This window comes from Callorhinchus milii, unplaced genomic scaffold, assembly GCF_018977255.1.
Source record: "Callorhinchus milii isolate IMCB2004 unplaced genomic scaffold, IMCB_Cmil_1.0 Scaffold29, whole genome shotgun sequence".
Classification (NCBI taxonomy): Eukaryota; Metazoa; Chordata; class Chondrichthyes; order Chimaeriformes; family Callorhinchidae; genus Callorhinchus; species Callorhinchus milii.
In genome coordinates this window covers 2249018-2270880 of record NW_024704770.1, presented here as the reverse complement: position 1 = coordinate 2270880, position 21863 = coordinate 2249018, and the positions used below count along the sequence as shown (strand labels likewise).

General features: G+C 48.6%; 2 protein-coding genes across 2 annotated transcripts; one reads left to right on the top strand and one right to left on the bottom strand.

Annotated features, from left to right (window-relative positions):
- The first annotated feature begins 365 nt into the window (after positions 1-365).
- On the top strand, positions 366-6939 carry LOC103187584 (riboflavin-binding protein). Its single transcript, XM_007907149.2, has 5 exons — positions 366-553; positions 3943-4045; positions 4420-4548; positions 5047-5155; positions 6333-6939. Exons 1-5 carry the CDS (start codon positions 409-411, stop codon positions 6612-6614), a joined length of 768 nt encoding a protein of 255 aa, XP_007905340.1. The 5' UTR covers positions 366-408; the 3' UTR covers positions 6615-6939.
- Positions 6940-12224: 5285 nt separating this feature from the next.
- rnaseh2a (ribonuclease H2, subunit A) lies at positions 12225-21491 on the bottom strand. Its single transcript, XM_042344655.1, has 9 exons — positions 21310-21491; positions 19921-19992; positions 19129-19255; positions 18280-18367; positions 17727-17864; positions 16700-16787; positions 16075-16198; positions 14046-14194; positions 12225-12378 (listed from the first exon to the last, which is right to left on the bottom strand). Exons 1-8 carry the CDS (start codon positions 21425-21427, stop codon positions 14056-14058), a joined length of 894 nt encoding a protein of 297 aa, XP_042200589.1. The 5' UTR covers positions 21428-21491; the 3' UTR covers positions 12225-12378; positions 14046-14055.
- Positions 21492-21863: the final 372 nt, after the last annotated feature.

The window sequence follows — 21863 nt, the reverse complement described above, 5'->3', positions numbered from 1 at the left end:
ACTGTCAGGTGCTAAAGGACCTTTATCCAAACTTCTCTTCTGATCTTGTGACAATCTCTCGAGGTGAAATGCGCTGTGTAAATGCAATTTCTCAGGCGGATCAAGGGCAAAACCTTGGGTTTCCTCACTCCGTACACAAAAATCATTTGGTCGCTCAATCCACGACAGTTTGTGGGGACGCTGCTGTGCGCAATTGGCAGCCGCGTTTCGCCCGCAAAATACACAGTCACTACGCTTTACGGTTGTATCCTGTGAAGTGCTTTGAGACATCTCGAAGATGTGATAAGGCGCTGTATCAAATGCCAGGATTATTATTGTTAGTTGTTGTTGTGGTTGTCCTTGGACACTGATTGGAAATGGCTAACATGTCTCCCCCCTCTATCTCTCTCCCTCTCTCCCAGGTCCAGGATGAGTGCCAAACATTTGTCAGTTGCTATCCTCGTGCTGTGTGGGGCTGTTAGTTACCTGGAGGCTTCCTGCCTGGCTGGGCGGCAGCACAAAGGCACCCCGGGTCCCGAAGCTGATCTCCACGAGTGCCCACTGTACTCAGACAGTAAGTGTTTACACCTCTACACAGTCACTCCACTTTACAGTGTACGCCGTGAAGCGCTTTGAGACATCTGATCGACGTGAGAAGGCGCTGTATCAAATGCCAGGGTTATGATCGTTGTGTTGCTCAATGATGAGGACATGTATCCTAGTAATGGACTGCCCTTCAATACAGCGGGTGTCTAGAGGGCTATTTTGAAGGGCTCTGGGTTTGCGTGTCGTTGCCTGACTGTGATAAGATGCTTATAGCTCATTTTATAGCCTCACATGTGATAAAATTCCTCCAAAACAAAATGTGGCCACTCAATTCCCGACTGTTTGTGGGACGGCTCTGTTATTACGCGGAGTCTGATGACAATAACAATAATAATAATAATCCCTCGATTTGATACAGGGCTTTGTATCAATTGGATACCACCTTGTTAAGACGTCTCAAAGCGCTTGACAGGATACACCTGCGCAGTGGATCGACTGTGTGTTTGTGGGAGAAACACGGGAGCCGGTTTGCACACAGCAGCGTCCCACAAACAGAAGTGAAACGAGTGACCAATTTTACCTGGAGGGGTTATGCCCTTAGGACGCTCCCTGCGTAAACTGGGGTGGGCTATATAAATGCAAGTTGTTGTGCTGATTGAACCCCAAAAGCCATCTGTCTACAGCATCTCGCAAAAGCATTAACCTTGGTTGATTACTTCTCCTAAAATACTAATCTTAATGCCGAAAGTAGTGACACCCTTTTGCCCGGAACTGACTTAATCCCTAAATACCCAGCAGTGCCTCAGACACTTATTAAAGGATAATCTCTCGACACTTCACTCCTGTACACAGCACTTTCAACGACTGGCATTTTGTCTGTATTTCGCCCACAAAATACACAGTCACCACACTTTACAGTGTATCCTGTGAGGCGCTTTGAGACGTCTCGAAGACGTGATAAGACGCTGTATCAAATGCCAGGATTATTATTATCATTATTAGCTGAACTGGATTTGCGGGAACCTATTCCGTGAATTAAAGGGCTGAGGGATTTAGGAAACCCTAATATTATTACTCTTAATATTAATAACAACAATATTCCGTGCATTTGATATAGTGAGAGAACCTGGGTTTGATTTCCGCCCCGGGGCCAAACCTTAGGCAAGTTTCCTCACCCAACACACACGCCTCTGTTATCCCAGCAGCAAGTAGCTTGTTAGTCGATTGGCGGATGGCTTTTTCGGGGGTAATAAACCCTTGAAAACGAAATGTGGTCACTCAGTTCACGACTGTTTGTGGGAGAGACGTTGCTGTGCACAATCGTCTGCCGCCTTTCGCCCACAACATATGCAGTCACTGCTCTGATATGTCCTGCGAAGCGCTGTGAGACGTCTCAACGACCTGATGAGGCGCTGTATCATAACGCAAGGATTATTATCATCGCTAATTGCGTATTGGCAAACCGATATTGCTAACCTGCCTTCTGCAAAGTCAATCGATACTGCGCTGATCTCAGAAACTGCCTGAGGTGCATTCTCCAGGTTTCTAACCTCTTGACGAGGGCTCGATCGAATTACATTCTTGTGACCTGGTGTCCTACAGGTGACCCCCGCATTTAAGGATGTTCTTTACTTCTGTCCTTTCACCCGACTAATCCTGCGTCTAACACAGCAAATCCCTCTGTGCGTTTCAGATGAGGATCAATTGGGCTCAGAAACGTGCCAGGTTACTTCTCCTTTCTCTGCTGCCCCCACTCTCTTCTCTCCCTGACTTTCTATTGCATAATAATAATAATAATAATAAATTGGTCGCTTCAATCCACGACTCCTCGTGGGACGTCTCTGTGCGCAATTGGCTGCCGCGTTTCGCCCATAATATTCTTTACGGTGTATCCTGTGAAGCGCTTTGAGATGACTGGAAGATGTGTTAAGGCTCTGTATCAAATGCCAGTATTATTATTATTATTATTATTATTGCTAGGACATTGCTGTGCAAAAAGAAAAAGATTTCACCGGGGAATGATAACCTGGGAAGAGTTATCATTCCCCAGGGAGAGAGAGGGGGAGAGAAAGAGAGAGGAAAGAGAGAGAGGAGAGAGACCGGTCTTCCAGTAGGAAGAGATTTTTGACTGTATTTTGTTGATTTCAAGCTCGGTTTCCTGCATTCCTGCACGTATGGTTTGGTTTAAACCTTTCCCCGGCTAATCCATACTTAATACACTCCCACACACACCCTCAGCTCAGCAAAGCCCTGTTTACATGACTGTATGAGTTTAACGGTAAGTCATGTGTTGCAGGGATGGGATGGGGGGGGGATTTATCATAATAATAATAATAATAATCCTGGCATTTGATACAGCGCCTTATCACGTCTTCGGGACGTCTCCAAGCGCTTCGCAGGAGACGCTGTAAACTTCAATGACTGTATATTTTGTGGGCCATATATATTAACCATATGTTAATATATATTAATATATGTGTGTGTGTGTGTGTATGTGTGTGCGTGGAGTAAGGAAAGGCGGTTGCACTTTCAATTAAATCCAAATTAAATCAAACCCAAGGAATACTGTTATTCCGCTGTGTTGGACCATCCAGTAAATCGTATCAAGACGTTGCAGAAAAAAAAAACAACAGCCCTGTGAAGATCTATAGATGGTTCAAAGAGTCTGCCTTCTCCCTGAAGCCTGGTAACGCAGGTCACAGAACCAGGGAATGTTCGGGGAACACAGCCTGTCAGACGTAATTTAATTCCAAGCTGGTGAGGGCTCCTTGAGGCGTTGCAAAGCTGTGCGTGTTGGGGTGGGGGGGGAGTTGGTGGCTTTCGTAGACTCGTGGGTCACTCGCTCACAATTCCCCGTTAAACTGACCCCTCACGTCACGTAGGCCCTACACTTGTCGTACAGACAGTGGAGGGAAGAGAGATCCTCCATCTTTGGGAAGTGGGTGTTCGCTTCAAGTAGGTTCTCAATGCCTTTGAATTCCAACCGTTTCAGAAAATAATCATTAGTCGTTTTCCGGGGATAATAATGCCTTTTAAAAGAAATAATAATTTGGTCACTCAATCCACGCAGCTGTTTGTGGGATAGGAGTGTGACCGAAGGCCCGGTCGAAGATGAAGACCTTGAGACGGGCCTTGAAGGAGGTACGGGAGGTGGTGGGTGGGGTTTGGCGAGGCGAAGGGACTGTGGGATGGAGTTCCAAATGGTGGGGTGGGGACTGAAGGTCCGATCGCTGATGGTGGGGCGGTCAGGGACAGTGGGGGGGGGGGGGGGGGGGGGGGGGGGGGGGGGGGGGGGGGGGGGGGGGGGGGGGGGGGGGGGGGGGGGGGGGGGGGGACGAGGGGAGCCGGCTGGAACCTGACAGGTTGGTAATAAAGCAGTTCACCTTCTGAACCTGCTGATGGTGTTCTTCCCCCCAGATGCTTGCTGCAGGGCCGAGAGCCTGAAGGATGATCTGCCTAACTTGCCGGGAGCCAGGATCAATGATTTCTACTGGAACCGCTGTGGGCTGTTCAGCCCAAAGTGAGTGGGACGTGGTGGAGAGGAATGATAGTTGGGAGGAGAGTTGGAGAAAGTATTCGCACGGACATGAAACTTTCTATCAGCCAATCTTGATGCCTTCCTCCCCCGACAGAGTCAACCACAACTTACGTTCACACAGCGCGGGAGAGAGGAGGGGGAAAGAGGGGGAAAGGTGACCGTAGGCACCTAGGTCAAAGAGGCGAGACCTGAAGATGGGGAAGGAAGGGGGTGGGGTGGAGAGAGGGATGGAGGAAAGCTTCCAAGAGCATGAGAATTGGGGAGGGAGTGGAGGAGGACGGGCTCGGGGTGTGCCTCACAGGCTAATGGCGAAACTCCAGCCTCATCCTACGTTAATGGGAAACTTTCCTCTCCAGGTGTGAGCAGTTCATGAAACAGATGGCCTGCTTCTACCTGTGCTCCCCCGACACTGCCCTTTGGGTTCACTCCATCAACCCCACCAGCCTTCACAACGTCCCCCTCTGTCAGGGCTTCTGCGACCAGTGGTAAGTAGCTTCCCACCCACCCCACCAACTCCCCCGAATCCTGTCTGAAGACCTTTTTGGACCGTGCCTTCAGCCATTGTAGGGAAGACATCCCAAGGCGGGGAGGGGGAATGGGTGGTCTAATTTTCTGCTCAGCTGGCTCCATGCCCCCACCCCCACCACCCATCCCAATCCACCATCGGTGGTCAGACCTTCAGCCTCTCCGACCCAACCCTTCGGAATTCCATCCACATTCCCTTTGCCTCGCTCAATCCCTTGCCTCCTTCAGCGCATGTCTCAAGACCCTCCTCTTCGACCGTGTCTTCGGCCACCCTCCTACCCTCATCCTCCCTTAACCCAAACCCCCCCCCCTCCACCCCTCCGAGCTCGGGTCCAAATCCTTAACTGTCCAGAGCCTTGGGACGTCTTCCCGATGGGAGAGGTGCTGTGTCAATGTCATTGTGTGTGGTATTGTATAACATGGCTTCTCTGAGACAAACTCTCATTGTGCTTCCACAGGTACAGTGCGTGTGAGAGCGACTTGACCTGCACTAAGGACTGGCTCACTGAGTGGAAGTCTAACACCTCTGGAAGCACCTGTTCTGGCAAATGCACCCCCTTTGGCGAGGTAAGGAATGGGGTTATTGCAGTTGCAACCTCACTGTCAGTTCAAGGGGAGTCCTGTAGCTCAGTGGTTCGATTCCCGAGCGGGTCAGGTCAGGGCAAAACCTGAGGCAAGTTTCCTTACTTCACGCACACCTCCGTTTACCTGCAGTAAGTAGGATCCCGGTTGTTCTTCGATCAGCGAGGGTGAGAATTAATTCCTTCAAAAAACTCAAATAATAATAATTTGGTCACTCAATCCACGACTGTTTGTGGGACACTGCTGTGCGCAATTTGCGTTGCGCACCAGTCAGTTCACTCCACAGTACACTTTCTTTGACGCGCTTTGAGACGTCTTGAAGACGTGATAAGGCGCTATATCAAATGCAAGGATTATTATTATTATTAATTAATCAACGGCAGGAGTGGGTTAAACAATAGCAGGTGCTTTTCTATTTTCCGATCATGAATTCGAATGATTGATATTAATAACAATAATAGTCCTGGCATTTGATGCAGCGCCTTATCACGTCTTCGAGACTTCTCAAAGCGCTTCGCAGGATACGCTGTAAAGTGAATCGACTGTGGATTTTGTGGACCATAATATTAATCCTTCGCCAGAGCTCGCCCGGCCCTGGCTGTTGCCGGCTGATGATTCTGGGGCTGATTTGCCTGGAGTGCACTGCCATTCCCTGTGGAGAGTGGGAGAACAACAGACATAGATGCTCGTGACAAGCGTCACATCGATGTCGCTTGGTCTTTCACACCCTCGGGGGGGAAAGACCGCAATCGGTTGGAAACTCTCGGAGACTCTGCCGCTGGAGTGGGGAGCCTGTCGCAAAAATAAGCCCACGGACTTTGACGTGTCAGAGCGGCAGAGTGAAAATATTCTTTTCCTAAGGGGTGGAGGTGGGAGGGAGCGGTCGAACCATTTTTAAGACCAAGCGCCAGCATCAAAGATGGCCACCTCTCCCCTCTTACTCCTCCTCACCGCGAAGGCTCCGTGCCACCATCCAAGATGGCCTCCTCCCCATCCATGACCCAGTAACGTCTGAGCTGCATTTCGCTCACAAAACACACAGCCACGACTCTCAAAAGTGTATCCCGTGAAGCGCTGTGAGACGTCTCGCAGGTGTGATAAGGCGCTGTGTCAAACGCGAGGATTATTATTGTTATTAATGTCATTATTGTTGTCTCCCAAGGTGTACAAGGACGGTAAGGACCTGTGCGAGAGCATGTGGGGCGATTCCATCAAGGTCAGATCCTGCAACTGCCTGAACCTCAACGAGACGGACAAGGGGGTGATCGAGACCCTGAGGCGCGCGGACAGCCGGGAGGACAGCACCAAGAGGTGCCTCGAGACCGAGGCCCCCTGCAGAGCCAGACGCAGCTCGCTCCTCAGAAAGCTCAGGCGTTCCGTCCGCAAGCGCTCTATCTTCGTGGAGGAAATGGAGGGGAGCGGGAGCGGCTTTCAGAGCGACTGAGTAGCTCATTCCTACGCGCTGGGGTGTGTGTGTGTGTGTGTGTGCGTGTGTGTGCGCGTGTGTTATTTTATGAGATAGCCGAAGCCCTCGTTAACAAAATATACCTTTCGCTGCGCTCATACTGGTAAAAGTTATCGACAGTTAGCTTCCCCCCGTGTTCCCTCTCCCTCTCCAAAATGCGTCTCAGTTATTCTCCAGGCTGGCTTGAGCAACAACCCAATTCTTGCACGTCTCCGTCCCACCCTTTGGTGGGAACCCATCCCGTCAACGAGCGAGACAGAGTTGAGCCCACAAAACACACAGTCACTCCACTTTACAGTATATCCCGTGAAGCGCTTTGAGCGATGTCTGGATAAGGCGCTGAATCAAATGCAAGGTTTATTATTGTTGTTGTTGTTGTTGTGGGGGGGAGGAGGGGAAGGAAACAGAGTGATGGATGGACGGACGTAAAGGAAAGGAAGAACTTACCTTTCCTTCTCGCCCTTTTTTCCCCCGTTCGGTTTTCCCTACAAGCAATGGCAGGGACTGACATCGAAATTGTTCAGCCACCGCTTCGAAGTGAGTCGAAGGAAATGGGAGACAGAATTTCGCCCACAAAACACACAGTCAATTCGCTCTACGCTATATCCTGTGAAGCGCTTTGAGACGTCTCGAGGACGTGATAATTGATGCCAATTATTGCGTTGAAACCACCCCGTTTGGTCTCATCTAAATCGCGTCCAACCAGAAAGGGAACATTGTCCTTTGCTCTATGGATCCAGACCAAAATATACCAAATACAGTAGTTAAAGACCAAACAGAAAGCTTGGCTCTGCCTCAACTGCTCGCCAGCTGTCTGCGGCAGTGCTGTTGACAGTTACCAACACAAGGAAAAGACAACGTCAATATGGAAAGAGAGTGGGTGTTTTGTCTCAACCCAGTCAATGGCCTCCTTGGTGTAAATTGCTCCCAGTATGGGCTGCCCATCACCACACACAATGTTTGAGGACAAGACCATCTCTAGGTCAGTGATTAACACTATTGTGGGCCGACTGTTTAGCATAGTGGGTCGGATTATCTCCACCCTTTATTTATGCTGTCTCTCACCTCATGTGGAATTTTTTTTATTAAAAAGAAGGTAGTAATCAACAGAAGCATCGGTTGCTTTTTACTAACGGTCTGTTCCACGGACTGTTAAGAAAAAAATACTCTAGCCTGATATACTAGTGGGTTAACTTTTGTATTCAGTTTCTACAATCTCCACGTGAATACCTACTTACATAACCAGACAGGAATAGCAGTGAGTGTCACACGGTGGGTGTGTAAGAATTGCCTACAATTGCAATAATCATAGAAAAATCTTACAGCACAGAAGGAGGCCATGACGGCTCTTTGTAAGACCAACTCGTCCAAATACCATCGAATCAGCTTCCACCGGCCTTTCAGGCCGTGCGTTTCAGACCATACAACTCATAACAACGTCGAGACCTCTTTGTTATTTGAAATGACGTCTTCCCGTTGAGACGTCTCAAAGCGCTTCACGGGATAGAATAGATCGTAGAGCGGAGTGCGCTGAGTATTTTGTGAGCCAAACGGGGCAGCCAATTGCACACAGCAGTGCCCCACTCGGTGGTGGATTGGGAGATTGGATTTTTTTTAATTGATTTGGTCACTCAGTCCACGACTGTTTGTGGAGACGCCGCTGTGCGCAATTGGCTGCTGCGTTTCGCCCGCAAAATACACAGTCACTCCACTTTGCAATATATTCGGTGAAGCGCTTTGAGACGTCTCGAAGACGCGATGACGCGCTGCATCAAATGCAAGGATTATTATTATTATTTTTTTGAGATAATAATATGCACTGATATATATGATTCACAGCCGCACAACACCCCCATAGTCAGCAGGAAATTAACTTTTTGCAGAGTGAGAAAATAGGTCAGCGGCAGCCGAGGAGAGGAAATTAAACTCCTTGCCAGAGTTTTAACAATACGCGTCGAAATAGATGAATAATTGAGATAGTCGAACGTGGCGGTGAGAACGCGATCGGATTTGCAGTGGACTGATTTGTTCGGTGGAAGCCATTTACTACTTCTTGCTCTGCGCTGTTCTTACCTTCGGTCACGCGCTCCAAGAAGCTTTTTTTTATAGTCACTTTGTCTTGGTTCTAGAAAAGGGGAATAGCATCGCAGCTGTAGAGTCTTTGTCCTTTCTGCCAGAAACAGAAACCATTTAAGTGTTAAAATGGAAACGTGCTGTGGACTATTTGCCCAGACAGATACCCCCCACCCCCCCCCACTCCCCCACCCTCTCCCCAGCCATTAGTCGGTGAATTGCATATCTCTCCGCCCCCGCTTCGACCCCGGGGAGACTCATTGTCCTCAAGTTATCAGCCTCACCACCACCAAAAAGGCTGTGATTTATGTCTGGATCCATTCACATCCTCAAAACTGAGGTGGACAGATGTTTTGAGCTGTCAGCCATGATCAAGTCGAATGGCGGAACGGAACAGGCTCGAGGGGCTGAATGGCCTCCTTCGATGTTCCTTTGTTCCCAGAACCCCAAACGGTTGACCCGCTGGAACCCAACGAACCCCAGAAATGTCTCGTCTCATCCGAGGCTGCAGCGACCTTAACTGGAGGCCGTTTCGACCAACGCAACGTCTGGAGGTTGCAGCTGAGTGAAGTGGCTGCCATGATGGGAGACAATCCACCTCTAGTTCAACAACAGGAAGAACTCTGGTGATGGTGGGGAGGAGTAATAGGCAGCGCAGAGTGTACATCTACCCAGGTTTCCAACAACGACGTACAGGGTGTCCACAAGTCCCCCCCCCCCACCCCACCCGCCCACTGTACTGAGTATAATGAAAGAGTACTGTAATACAATTAATCATTATTCCTCCACGTGGTTCTACTTGTTGGTCAATGCACTGGAGGGGTGTGTGTGTGTGTGGGTGGAAGGGGGGGTTTGGGGGGGGGGGGGGGGGGTGACAGGTCTTTGTGGACACCTTGTATTATACTCTGCTTTGATTTTGTAAATGTACTTGTATGTAGCTGAGACAAGGTGTAGGTTTGCTCTGGGTTTGTCCCTGTGTGGCGTGTGGTATAGTTGTACGTCACTGTATAGTGCGCTTTCTCCCTCTTCCCTCTCTGTTCCTTATATATTTTCCGTAACCGTGCTCCGTGTAACCGATATTGTAAAATTCTGCACTTAAAACTGTCAGATTTACCAATAAAATGAGAAACATGGTGATAAAACGCAACTCTTTCTTGTGTCAAAGGGATTCTTTCGAGAATTATCTTGGCTTTTAACACTCCTAAACTCAACACGTTGTTTCGATCGTAAAAATAATAATAATAATCCTTGCATTTGATATAGCGCTTTTCACGTCGGGAGGACGTCCCAAAGCGCTTCACAGAACACACTGTAAAGTGAATTGACTGTGTATTTGTGGGCGAACGCGGCAGCCAATTGCGCACAGCAATGTCCCACAAACAGTCGTGGATTGAAAATGACCAATTTATTATTGTTTTGGGTTTTGGAGGGATTATTATTAGGTGTGTGGAGTAAGGAAACTTGCCCAAGGTTTCGCCCTCTGCCTGGAATTGAACTCAGGTCTCTCACTTGCAAAGCGAGTGCTCTAACCACTGAGCTACAGGACTCCACAAAAAAATAATCATCCTTGCATTTGATACAGCGCCTCATCACGTCGCTGAGGCGTCTCAAAGCGCTTTGCTGAATAGATTGTAAAGTGGTTTGACTTGCGTCCTTTTGTGGGTGAAACGCGGCAGCCAATTGCGCGCAGCAAATAAGGTTTCACACGACAGCTAAAATGTGTGTACAATACCTACATCACAGATTAATACAGCAAATGACATTTTCACGGCGCCTTTCACGTCGGGAGGACCTCCCAAAGGCGTTGGGACGGTTGGGGATTTGCACCCGAGCTCCTAGATATTAAATGAATCGCGCTGAGAAACGGACTGCGAATTTCTGGGTCACTCACTTGCAGTCGAGCACAGAGCTGTCCTCATGATGTTCACAAGGGATTAGTGCCTTCATTCCCCAGATTAGTTTTCAAATAAGATGACTTCCACCGGGGATTCAGTCAACACAGCCCCAGAGCACCGACTCCCTCAACACGAAGAAGACGAAGAGCAACAGAAAGCAGAGACGTTAATTGCTTTGCTCGGCTTCTTCTACAGGTGATCCCGATGATGGCTGAAGGCAGGTGGAGGGGAGACTTCTCCAGTTGGTCAGATCCTGTTCTGCATTGAACAGTTGAGGTGTCTGGAGCTGGAGCACAGGTGATGAGCTGTTCTCTGGCTGCCCACAGGCAACCCCATTGCCCCCCACCCCCCTTCCCCTCTTCCAGATCACTACTGAAGACCTTCCGCCTTGGCCGTGCTGTTGTTGCCTTTTTGTAGGGTTCGAAGCTCGTCAACCAAAGTTACATCCTTTCTTTTTATTGCATGTAATGGTTCAGATACCAATTCAATCAAATAAGTACATGTCCACAGCAATAGCCATTATTAAGCCCAATTTGTATGAAGAAAAATAAACCTGGCTGAAATCGAACTGGACAGCGTGTAATGAGGAACGAGTTGGGTTTCATTTCGTTTCGTTTAATGATTTTATAGAAAAGTTACAGGCGTTTGTATTAAAAAAAAAGCGATTTGCTGAAGGGAATATTTTCACATTCTTGAATGTTCTTGTCGTCCGCCCGGTTCTCAGTGACAGCGGCGACGACTGTCAAGCACTCCAAGTTACCAGGATGGTCCAACTGGCGGCCCACGGGCCACATCCGGCCCCCCCTCCCCACCGAAATGTTGTTCATGTGGCACGCAGATGTTTCTCAAATAGGGCATCCAGCCCCTCAGCAGCCAGAAGATTCAACACCCCCCTCACACCCCACCCCACCACGGAAAAGTGATCCGCCAATCGACTAACAAGTGGATTCCTACTTACTGCTCGGTAAGCAGAGGCGTGTGTTCCTCTCGCTTGTGAGGCGAGCGCTCTAACCACACACAACAAACCAATAGCAGCAGCAGGAGAGAGAGTTCAGGCACTCGCAAGCCCTGTGGAGTTGACAATCGTGTGCGGGAACGAAGAGAAGGGATGGAAATACTGCATTTTGTTTTAAAAAACAAAAAAGGCAGAAATCTCCCAACGTAAGCGACGAGAACGCAAATAAATAAGAGATGGAGAGCGATTAATATAGTTAAAAAAAGAGATGGATGCAGAGCTTGGAGTGTCTGCTAATAGACGCCATTGGCCAAATGGCACCTTTTTAAAAGCCGCAGTTCGCTGACTGAACTAACGGAGAACACGTGTGGTCCCAGACAGCCGCGTTGAAAGGAAAATAAAGCATCGTAAAAAGATAAAGCTGCTCTTTTCTAAGACGCAATGCTGCGAGGACTTACCACCCCCAGTCTGCTCCCTGGTTTAAACCTTTACCCGTTTGCGCCCAAGGTTTGCCATGTGTCGATCACGGGTAAACGACATTTCGTTACATAATGAATCTCTCTTGGTGATAAGACAGCCCTAACGTACAGTATAATAATAAGAGGAATCCTTGCATTTGATATGGCGCCTCATCACGACTTCGAGACGTCTCAAAGCGCTTCACGGGATAGACTGTAAAGTGTAGTGACTGTGTGTTTTGTGGGCGAAGCGTGGCAGCTGGTATAACAGGTGCTGAAGGTGTATTCATTCAGTGGGCAACTGCCAGGTGCTCTGATCACTGGAGGTAATACTGTACCGTGTGGCAGTAGGACATGCAATGCTGTGGGATGAAGAAATAAGTGGTTAGAGTAAAACTTGCAATGCCTGAGAGGGTAGTGGGAGCAGATTTAGTAATAACTTTAAAAAGAAAGGTTTGCAGGGCTATGGGGTAAGAGTGGGGGAGTGGGACTAGTTGGACAGTTCTTTCAAAGAGCCGGCACAGGCACGATGGGCCGAATGGCCTCCTTCTGTGCTGTAGGTTTCCATGATTCTATGATTCTCTAGCGTTCTGTAGCTCAGCACTGGCCTCGCAAGCGAGAGGACCTGGGTCCGGGCGGGCATGGTGCAACACAGGGCAAGTGTCCTCACTCCTCACTCTCGCCTGTTTACTTAGCAATAAGTAGGAGCTCGGTTGTCAGTCTATTGGCGGATCGTTTTTCCAGGTATAATAACGCCTTAAAAAGAAATGTTGGTCACTCGATCCACGACTGTTTGTGGGACGCTGCTGTGTGCAAATGGCCACCGCGTTTCGCCCACGAAACATACAGTCAATTCACTTTACAATATATTATCTGAAGCGCTTTGAGACGTTAAAAAAGGTGTGTATCAAAAGCAAGGATTATTTTTACTATTATCTATCTGAAGTGTGTCAGTTCAATGGTGAAGTGTTAATCAGACAGTAAACCTGTGCGATAGAGTTTGCCGTTTGCATTTACACGCACGGCTAGCTTAGTCTACTCACACTGTATAGAAGTACGAGGCTACTCATTTGGCTCAGTGAATGTGACTGAGTCAATTTGCTCTGGAGGAATCATCCCGTGTGAAAGAAACAATTAGTGCCTAATCTCAGCCCTCTGCAGGGCTTAAATTAAATTTTTTATTAATATTACAGTTTCATCAGTAAAGCATCTCGGAAAGCAGTAGAAATGTGCACTTGGAAATTCCCTTTCCTTCAGGCTAAACCAGTCACAACTGAAGACTGAGTGTGGGAGAGTAACTAATTCACTAAGTTTATTCAAGTCTACTTATTGTCATACCCAATCTAACCAGACCTAAGGGTAATGAGTGTTCAGGAGGACAATAAAAGGCAGGCGAGGCAGCCTGTCGCTTAACCAGAGTAGATATTTATTGCTACGGGGTTTAAAAAGCAGCTTCGAAAAATTTAACAGCAGTTCTGAAGTGATTGGGGTAAAACCGCTGACTTTAGGTGAAAGCATCGCTGAGTTTCCAGCACATTAAGACACCGGCTCGGCTTGGCGTTCCGCCGGTGACAGCCCAAACATCACATGCTTTGGCTCCTCCAACTCCTCCCTACCTCTCTGACCTGCTCTCTCCCCTCCACCTCCCGCTGCCTCCCCTCGGCCGGCTCTGGCCTCCTGCTTGTCCCTCCCTCGTGCCCTCAGCTCCACCGGCGGCCATGCTCTCAGCCATCCCGCCCCGAAGCTTTGGAACTCTCTCCCCCAATCCCTTCACGTCTGCAACCCCCCAACCACCACCCCCCCCCCCCCCCCACTTCTCAGTTGGGCCTCTTTAGCTAAGGAACATTGTGGGGTGCGGTGGGGAACTTTTAAGAAACAATATGTTTTTAAAAAGGTAGTGGGGGGGAGGGGGAGAAAATGAAAGTAAAAACACTTCACATTCATCAAACTCCAGGCTCTCTTCCTTCTAGCCCCGATGACACTCCCCACCCCCAACCGCCCCCCCCCCCCTCCGCGACACATTACTCACAGGGAACGTTTTATAGATTTGCGATTGAGACGAGCTTCCTCTCTGTGAAGTAGCGATGTGACTGAAGCTTTGGGTCCACGGTTTTCTTCTCGAAGAAGGACAGCACTGAGGGAGTGTCCTTTTTGTCCCCATCTTTACCGTCATCTTCCCTGCAAAGCAAGCGGGGGAAAATGCTTGGGAATTACCTGCTGACCCCGTATCAACCTGTCCGCTCCCTCCGCTCGGTGGGCTCCAGCCGGCTCCATGTCCTCCGCCCAGCCCGCCCCACCACCAGCAGTCGGGCCTTCAGGCTCTCTGACCCCCCACCCCTTTTGAAACTCCATCCCACAGTCCCTCCGCCTCGCTCCCTCCTAAACGTCTAAAACTCAACTGGCATCGACAGGTAAAAGAGTCATTGCTTTGTAGAATTCTGTTTGACGAAGAAACATTACTGTATCCCTCGATGCAGTAGTTCAGTGGTTAGAGCGCTCGCCTCGCAAACGAGAGGACTTGGGGTCGATTCCCAGCAGGTCAAGATGTTGGGCAAGTTTCCTTACTCCTCACACATGCCTCGGTTTACCGAGCAATAAATCGGAACCCGGTTATAAGTCGATTAGCGGATCGCTTTTCCGGGGGTAATAATCCCTTCAAAACATAAATATTAATACTAATAATTTGGTCGCTCAATCCACGACTGTTTGTGGGGCACTGCTGTGCTCAACTGGCTGTCGTGTTTCGCCCACAAATATACAGTCACTACACTTTACAGTGTGAGGCGCTCTGAGGACCTGATAAGATGCTGTATCAAAGGCAAGGATTATTATTGTTGAAGGGTTGAACTGAATCAGGTCTGGACTGCCGGACACCAAACACACACTGCAGAGAAACACAATGCCTGCACACGGAGTTATAAATACAAGAGGTGACAGGAGCTCTCTCTATCTCTCTTTGAATCTTCTCTGATGCCTTCTGGCTCCCAGCCTGAACACACCCATCTTAGGGTCGAGGCGTGGGTGGGTAGGGGGGGGGTTGGGGAAATAATAAAGCAAATCAATGTGGATTACTTAGCAAGAGCATCAGCTAGAGGGGATATTTAAAGTGGGCCTTCTTGGGAATTGTCTGGACAGCTCATCCATCTGCCTGTTGGCACGAGGCGAATACTGCTCACACGGCAGATTTCTCCTGATTATTTTTACTTTTATTATTTAAAGAAAGGAACATGGCTGAACTAACCTGTGTGCCAAACATATATTTCCCACATTGTCAGACCGTAACCCAGTTTAAGGGAGTAGAGAACCGCACCTTTTGACAGTTCATAACAATAATGATAATCCTTGCATTTGATACAGCGCCTTATCACATCGTCGAGACGTTCCAAAGCGTTTCACAGGGTACATACTAAAGTGTAATGACTGTGTACTTTGTGAGTGAAACAAAATCTAACCCCAACAGCAGCTAAAAGGCAATGTCAACTATGGTCCTATAGCGACAAAACCTTTACCTCTGCTCCACAGTCTATTTGCTGGATTGTAAATTATGGCAGTCATTACTGTGATTGAGGAATGATAGCAGAGTAGACAGAGACGGGAAAATCAGTCGATGTTGTGCAAACAGCAGAAATGTATTGTCTCGCAATCCCACTGTACAAGAAACAATATGCAGCAAACGCTAACCGATACATCAGGTCACGGCCATTACTCAAGCTCCGCGAAGATTTATAACCAGATTCAACTGCAGTTTGTAACTGACGCCAAGGGGTTGCTGGCATCAGGAGGGGAGAAGGGGGCAATTGAGCAATTTGAGCAAAGATTCAATGCAAAACACCGAGGCTACGAACTACATATAAAGCGTGGGCTACGCTTAAAATAAAAATGTATCGCCCACAAAAACTTCTGGAGCAAATCATTCCTCTGCAGCAGTTATCCTGTTCGTTATAATAATCCGTGCATTTTAATACCGCACCTTATATCAAATGCACGGATTATTATTATTTTAAAAAGGAATTCCTGCTGGTTTAAAGGAGATGTTGACCTGATCGGGGATTACGTACCAGTGTACAGGGACGGCCTTGCTGTCCAGTATAACCTGGGCCGTGCTCCAACTGAACCGTACAAACTGCGGATAGCCAAACACAGGGTCCACATTGCTGGACAGCCACTCCTTGGTCTTAGGGTCTGCAAAGAGAAAGCCACATGAGAAATAGATTCCTCACCAAACACAAGCTACCACTGCACTCACTGCTCCTCGCAGAAGTTAAGTAGGAACCCGGTTGTTAGTCGATTGGTGGATCGCTTTTCCGGGGCCAATAATCCCTCCAAATAAAAAAAATTTGGTCACAACAATCCACGACGCAATTGGCTGCCGTGTTTCGCCCGCAAAGTACAGTCACTACACTTTACAGTATATTCAGAGAAGGGCTTTCAGTCGTCTCAACGACGTGATAAGGCACTGTATAAGTAATCATAATCCTTGCATCTGATACAGCGCCTTATCATGTCTTTGAGACGTCTCAAAGCGCTTCAAAGAATATACTGTAAAGGTTAGTGCCTGCATATTTTGTGGGTGAAATGCTAATGAAAGGATTATTATTGTTCAAAGACGTACAACTTGTAGATTTTAGTTCAGAGCATGGTCTACCTTATCTCTAGCCTACCAGCAACCCTCCTTATCCTTACCGTTGGGATATCCTGAACCATAATCCACATTTACGTCCCCGAGATTTTCAATAAAAGTCCAGGATTTAACAGAACGATCTCTTGCAACCTGAAGCAGACAGAAACAGTTAGTAACAGAATGATGGTCACTTCAACAGAAGTGTGGGGGGGGGAGGGGAGGGGGGCGGCATTCACAACAAAACTTTCATTAAAAAACAATCCTTGCATTTGATACAGGGCCTTATCACGTCTTCAAGACGTCTCAGAGCGAATTGACTGTGTACTTTGTGAGCGAAACACGGCAGCCAATTGGCACACCAGTGTCCCACAGTCGTGGGTCGAGTGTAAAGTGTAGTGACTCTATTTTGTCGGTAAATGCAGCAGGCAATTTGCCCTTGGATATGTCCCACGGACAGACAGTTTCACCAGGAGCATTGCTGGTTAGAACACCAGCCTGCAGACAGGACCTCAGTTTAAATGTCTCCTCTAACACGTCAACTTCAACCTTTTAGTTTATTTTGGAATTTATTATAATAAAAATCCTTGCATTTGATATCACACCTTATCACATCGTTGAGACGTCTCAAAGCGCTTCACAGAGTATATTGTATAAGTGTAGTGACTGTATATTAGAATTATGTCCTTAAATATAATCATAAATACAATAATAAAATATAAATAATGTGAGTATCTCAATGCGAAGCTGACTTTAGGACAGTTTATTTAAGGGGCAGTTGATGGGAAGAGACATTTTATTACTTATATCCATCATATCATAGGAGGCCATTCAGCCCATCGCGCCTGTGCGAGCTCTTTGAAAGAGCTAACCCCAACTAGTCCCACTCCCCCACTCTTACCCCACCATAGCCCTGCACATTTAACCTTTTCAAGTAATAGTGATAATTCTTGCATTTGATATAGCGCCTTATAGCGCCTTTGAGACGTTTCAAAGCACTTCACTGTAATATTTTATATCCAATTCCCTTTTGAACAATTCCCAAGTTATTTTATTCACTAACAGTCTGAACTTGTCAATTTCCACACTTACTTTGGCACAGATACTGGCTGCACTGACAATGGGGAACAGAGAATCAGCTTTGGCTTTCACTGTGATCTCCAGCTCTGGGAAAAGCTCCTTCAGCTTTGCTTGGTACTTTTCAGCAGGTCCCACAGTGTCTACGTAAACCTAAGGGGAAGAGACTCCATGGATTAATATGTACTGGGTCCGAACCATAGAAGTATAAGACATTTAAAGAGGAGGCTATTCGACCCACCGTGTCCGTACCTGCCCTTGAGGAATAGAAAGATCCGATAAGGAACAGCAGTGCGCCAGTCAGTCATACACGGCAAGACGCTGCGTTTGTGACAACATGACATTTACATAGCGCCTCTCACATCAGGAGGACGTCCCAAGGCGCTGGACAGTCAGGGATCCACACCCGAGCTGGTGTTTGGGGCCAGGAGGGGGTGGAGGGTGGGGTGGAATAGTGACCGAAGGCACGGTGGTGGAGGAGGGTCTTGAAGGAGGCAAGGGAGGGACAAGAATTCTTGGAACATAGAGCAGCCAAAAAAACAACCTGAAACCCATCTCTCCCACTTACCTCTTTCAGTTGAACCCCACTGTCCAGCGCGTATTGGATTAACCCGATGGCGGTGTCATGAGACATCGTGTTCAGGTTATATTTGCTCCTGTTTGTGGGGTGGAGAAGTGAGAGTTAGCTTCTGTTTCAGATCAGACCACAAGAGTTAACAGAGGCTTTTCCAAGTACGTAATATATAATTATTCTTGCGTTTGACACAGCGCCTTACCAGGTCTTGTAGACGTCTCAAAGCGCTTCACAGAATACACTGTAAAGTGAATTGACTGTATATTTTGTGGGGAAAAATAGGCAGCAAATTGCACACAGCAGCGTTCCCTTCCCACAAACAGTCATGGATTGAGTGACCTTTTTTTTTAAAGGAATTATTAGCCCTGGAAAAGCGATCCGCCAATCAACTAACAACTGTGTTCCTACTTACTGTTGGGTAAACAGAGAGAGGGGAAGAGCAGAGGAGTGGGACGAGTTGGTAGCTCTTCCAAAGAGCCGGCACTCGCACGATGGGCCGAATGACCTCCTTCTGTGCTGTGAGATGTGCGCAATTGGCTGCCGCCTTTCACCCACAAAACAGTATATCCTGTGAAGCGCTTTGAGACGTCTCGAATATGTGATAAGGCGCTGTATCAAATACAAGGATTATTGTCAAGGATTATGATGATTCTATTCTGCCCCTCCAGAATGGGTGAATAATTTCGATCACGGTAATTGTCAGCCTCTCTGGGGTGGGGTGGGGTGGGGGGGGAAGATACACAAAGAGGCCCCTTTAACACAGGGACACATTCACAGTAAATTGATTACCCTTGCCTTGGATTGCTCAGTGTCTCTGTAAATAAGTGAAGTGCTGACAGCTACCTTTGCTGCATACCAGTTGATATCTCATTGGGGGAGAGGATCCGCAAGGCCCAGCCAACAAAATCATTTGCGTCATTCAGTTTCGTAAAGAGTTTCTCTCGCTCGTCCTCCGTTAGAGTCTTGGAATCTGGAAGGGAAATTGAACGGATTGAATAATAATAATAATAATCCTTGCATGTGATTCAGTGCCTTAACACATCATTAAGACGTCTCAAAGCGCTTCGGGGTATAACGTAAAGTGGATTCTGTGGGTGAAACCCGGCAGCCAATTGTGCACAGTATTGTCCCACAAAATGTCGTGGATTGAGTGACTAAATTTTAGGGGATTATTACCCTCGGAAAAGCGATCCGACATTCAGGTTCCTCCTTGCCCCACATTAACTTAAGTCATGTAAATTAGCGCACAGATAAAATTGACCCTTAAAAAGACCACGATAAACAAGGCAGAGATGTAACTGCCCATACCTTGGAGAACTTGGGAGAAAAAATAATAATAATTTGGTCACTCAATCCACGACTGTTTGTAGGAGGCTGCTGTGCGCAATTGGCTGCCGTGTTTCACTCACCCACAAAATATACAGTCACTCCACTTTACAGTATATTCTGTGAAGCGCTTTCAGACGTCCCAGTGCCGCGATAAGGCATCCTATCAAATGCAAACGTTATTATAACTTAACTTGTTGAGCACGGCCGGATTTGGGTTTTGCTGCCGTTCAGCAGATTGGTGGTTGCAATAACAGATATGTGTTACGTTTACACTTGTATTTTAAAAAAAAAGTTTTGACTTCACACCTGCAACCTTGAGCTGAGCGAGTTGCTCTCGCTTGGAGATTGGACAGAAACAGATTCCATACACCATTGGCCCTGAAAACACAGGAAACAGATAAATATATAAGCATAACAGTCTCTGGAGCGACCCGACAGGTGAAGAGACTGTTTTGCATCAACTGTAATAAGACACTGAGCCCACTCTGCAACTGGAAAGGGGACACAGAGCATTGCTAAGTGGTAGTTTCCATAGCAGTTGCACAGTTTACTACACTTAAATTGATGAGATCTGGAAAGCACTGCAGCTGGAATCAAATTGACTTTAAGACAAGCAAACAGCTCGACTCTCATTTGCCCCAACCCGTCGAGCTTCAGCCAAACCGAAGGTCAGGCTATCCGAGGGGCTATTAAAAAATAATAATTTGGTCACTCAACCCACGACTGTTTGTGGGGCGTCGCTGTGCGCAATTGGCTGTCTCGTTTCGCTCATAAAATGTACAGTCACTCCACTTTACAGTGCATCCTGTGAAGCGCTTTCAGACGTCCCAATGACGCGATAAGGCGCTGTATCGAATGCACGTGATTTAGGAATATGAGATCACTGTTTAATGGGCCGGGGTAGGAGTAGAGTTAATAACAACAATCCTTGCCTCATCGTGCCGTTCCCACTTACTACTGGGTAAACGGTGCCAGGATTACAGGTACTATTATTGTTGTTGTTTCCGCATCTAATTTTCAAGTCACGCGGCGGAACTTACTGCTGAAACAAGGAATACTTTTGTTTTATATAAGTGCTTAAAAACTGCTTCTCGCGCGCGCGGCTCGTGATTTTGCGGTTGGTTTAGAGGCCTCGTCAGGATTCTCGTTTGAAGGAAAGGCAAAACTATAAAGTGTCCACTGGAATCCAGAGTCAAACGCTCGTCTGAACCATCACAACCACAACAGCGCCTCCTCTGCAGCACTGCGAGTCCGAGAGTCCGGAATACTGACAAATCGCTGTCGGTGCTGTTTATTGTCCATTTGCTCTCTGATGGTATTTCTAACAACAACAACTTGGGGGCTTTTAAATAGAAAACTTTTAATAATTACACCGGGAGAGGGGGGGGGAGGGGGGCTGTGTGTGGGGGGGAGATGGTGGGGGAGGGGTGGGGGGAGGGGATGCAGATGGAGGGGGGGCTGTGTGGGGAGGGGGAGGGGATGGGGGGATGGAGATGGAGGGGGGCTGTGTGTGGGGGGAGGGATGGGGGGGGGGCTGTGGGGAGAGAAGGGAAACTGACTGGTGGGGGGGGGAGGGGGGGAGGTGTTAAGGAGTCCCAGTGAGAGAGAGAGAGATGTCAAGAGGCGGCCTGAAGGCCCGCGGGCCGCACCGCACCCCATCTCTCGACGCCTGGCCCGCGGGCCGCGCTCGCTCACCCAGCACCGGGCCCCGCCCCGCCTCGTCGATGCCGAGGCAGCAGTCCTCGGCGCGGCAGACCCCGGGCACCGCGGACTGTAGTCGGGCGCTGCCGCTGGCGAGGAGGGCGGCCTCCATGGCTCTGTCCCGCTTCCCGCCTCCGGCCTGACCTGCCGCGAGGCCTTCTGGGAGCTGTAGTCCCCCCGTCCGCTTAGCCCCGCCCCCACTTAGCCCCGCCCCTCGCTGAGCCACGCCCCCTAGCTCCCCCTTTACCTAGCTCCACCCCCTCACTTAGTCCCTCCCCTCACTTAGCCCCTCCCCCTCACTTTGCCCCTCTCCTCATCCAGTTCCTCCCCCTCGCTTAGCCCCTCCCCCTCACTTAGCTCCACCCCCTCACCTAACCCCGCCCCTCACTTAGCCCCTCCTCATTGTGTCCCTCCTCTCACGTAGTCCCCCCGCCCCCCCCCCCCCCCCCCCCCACGCGCCCCCCACACAATGCTGCCATTGTGTACCCGGCCCCCAAGTCGAAGCCGTCCTCAGCCCCTCGGCGGGTGGGGAGCTGCTGGAGACGGCG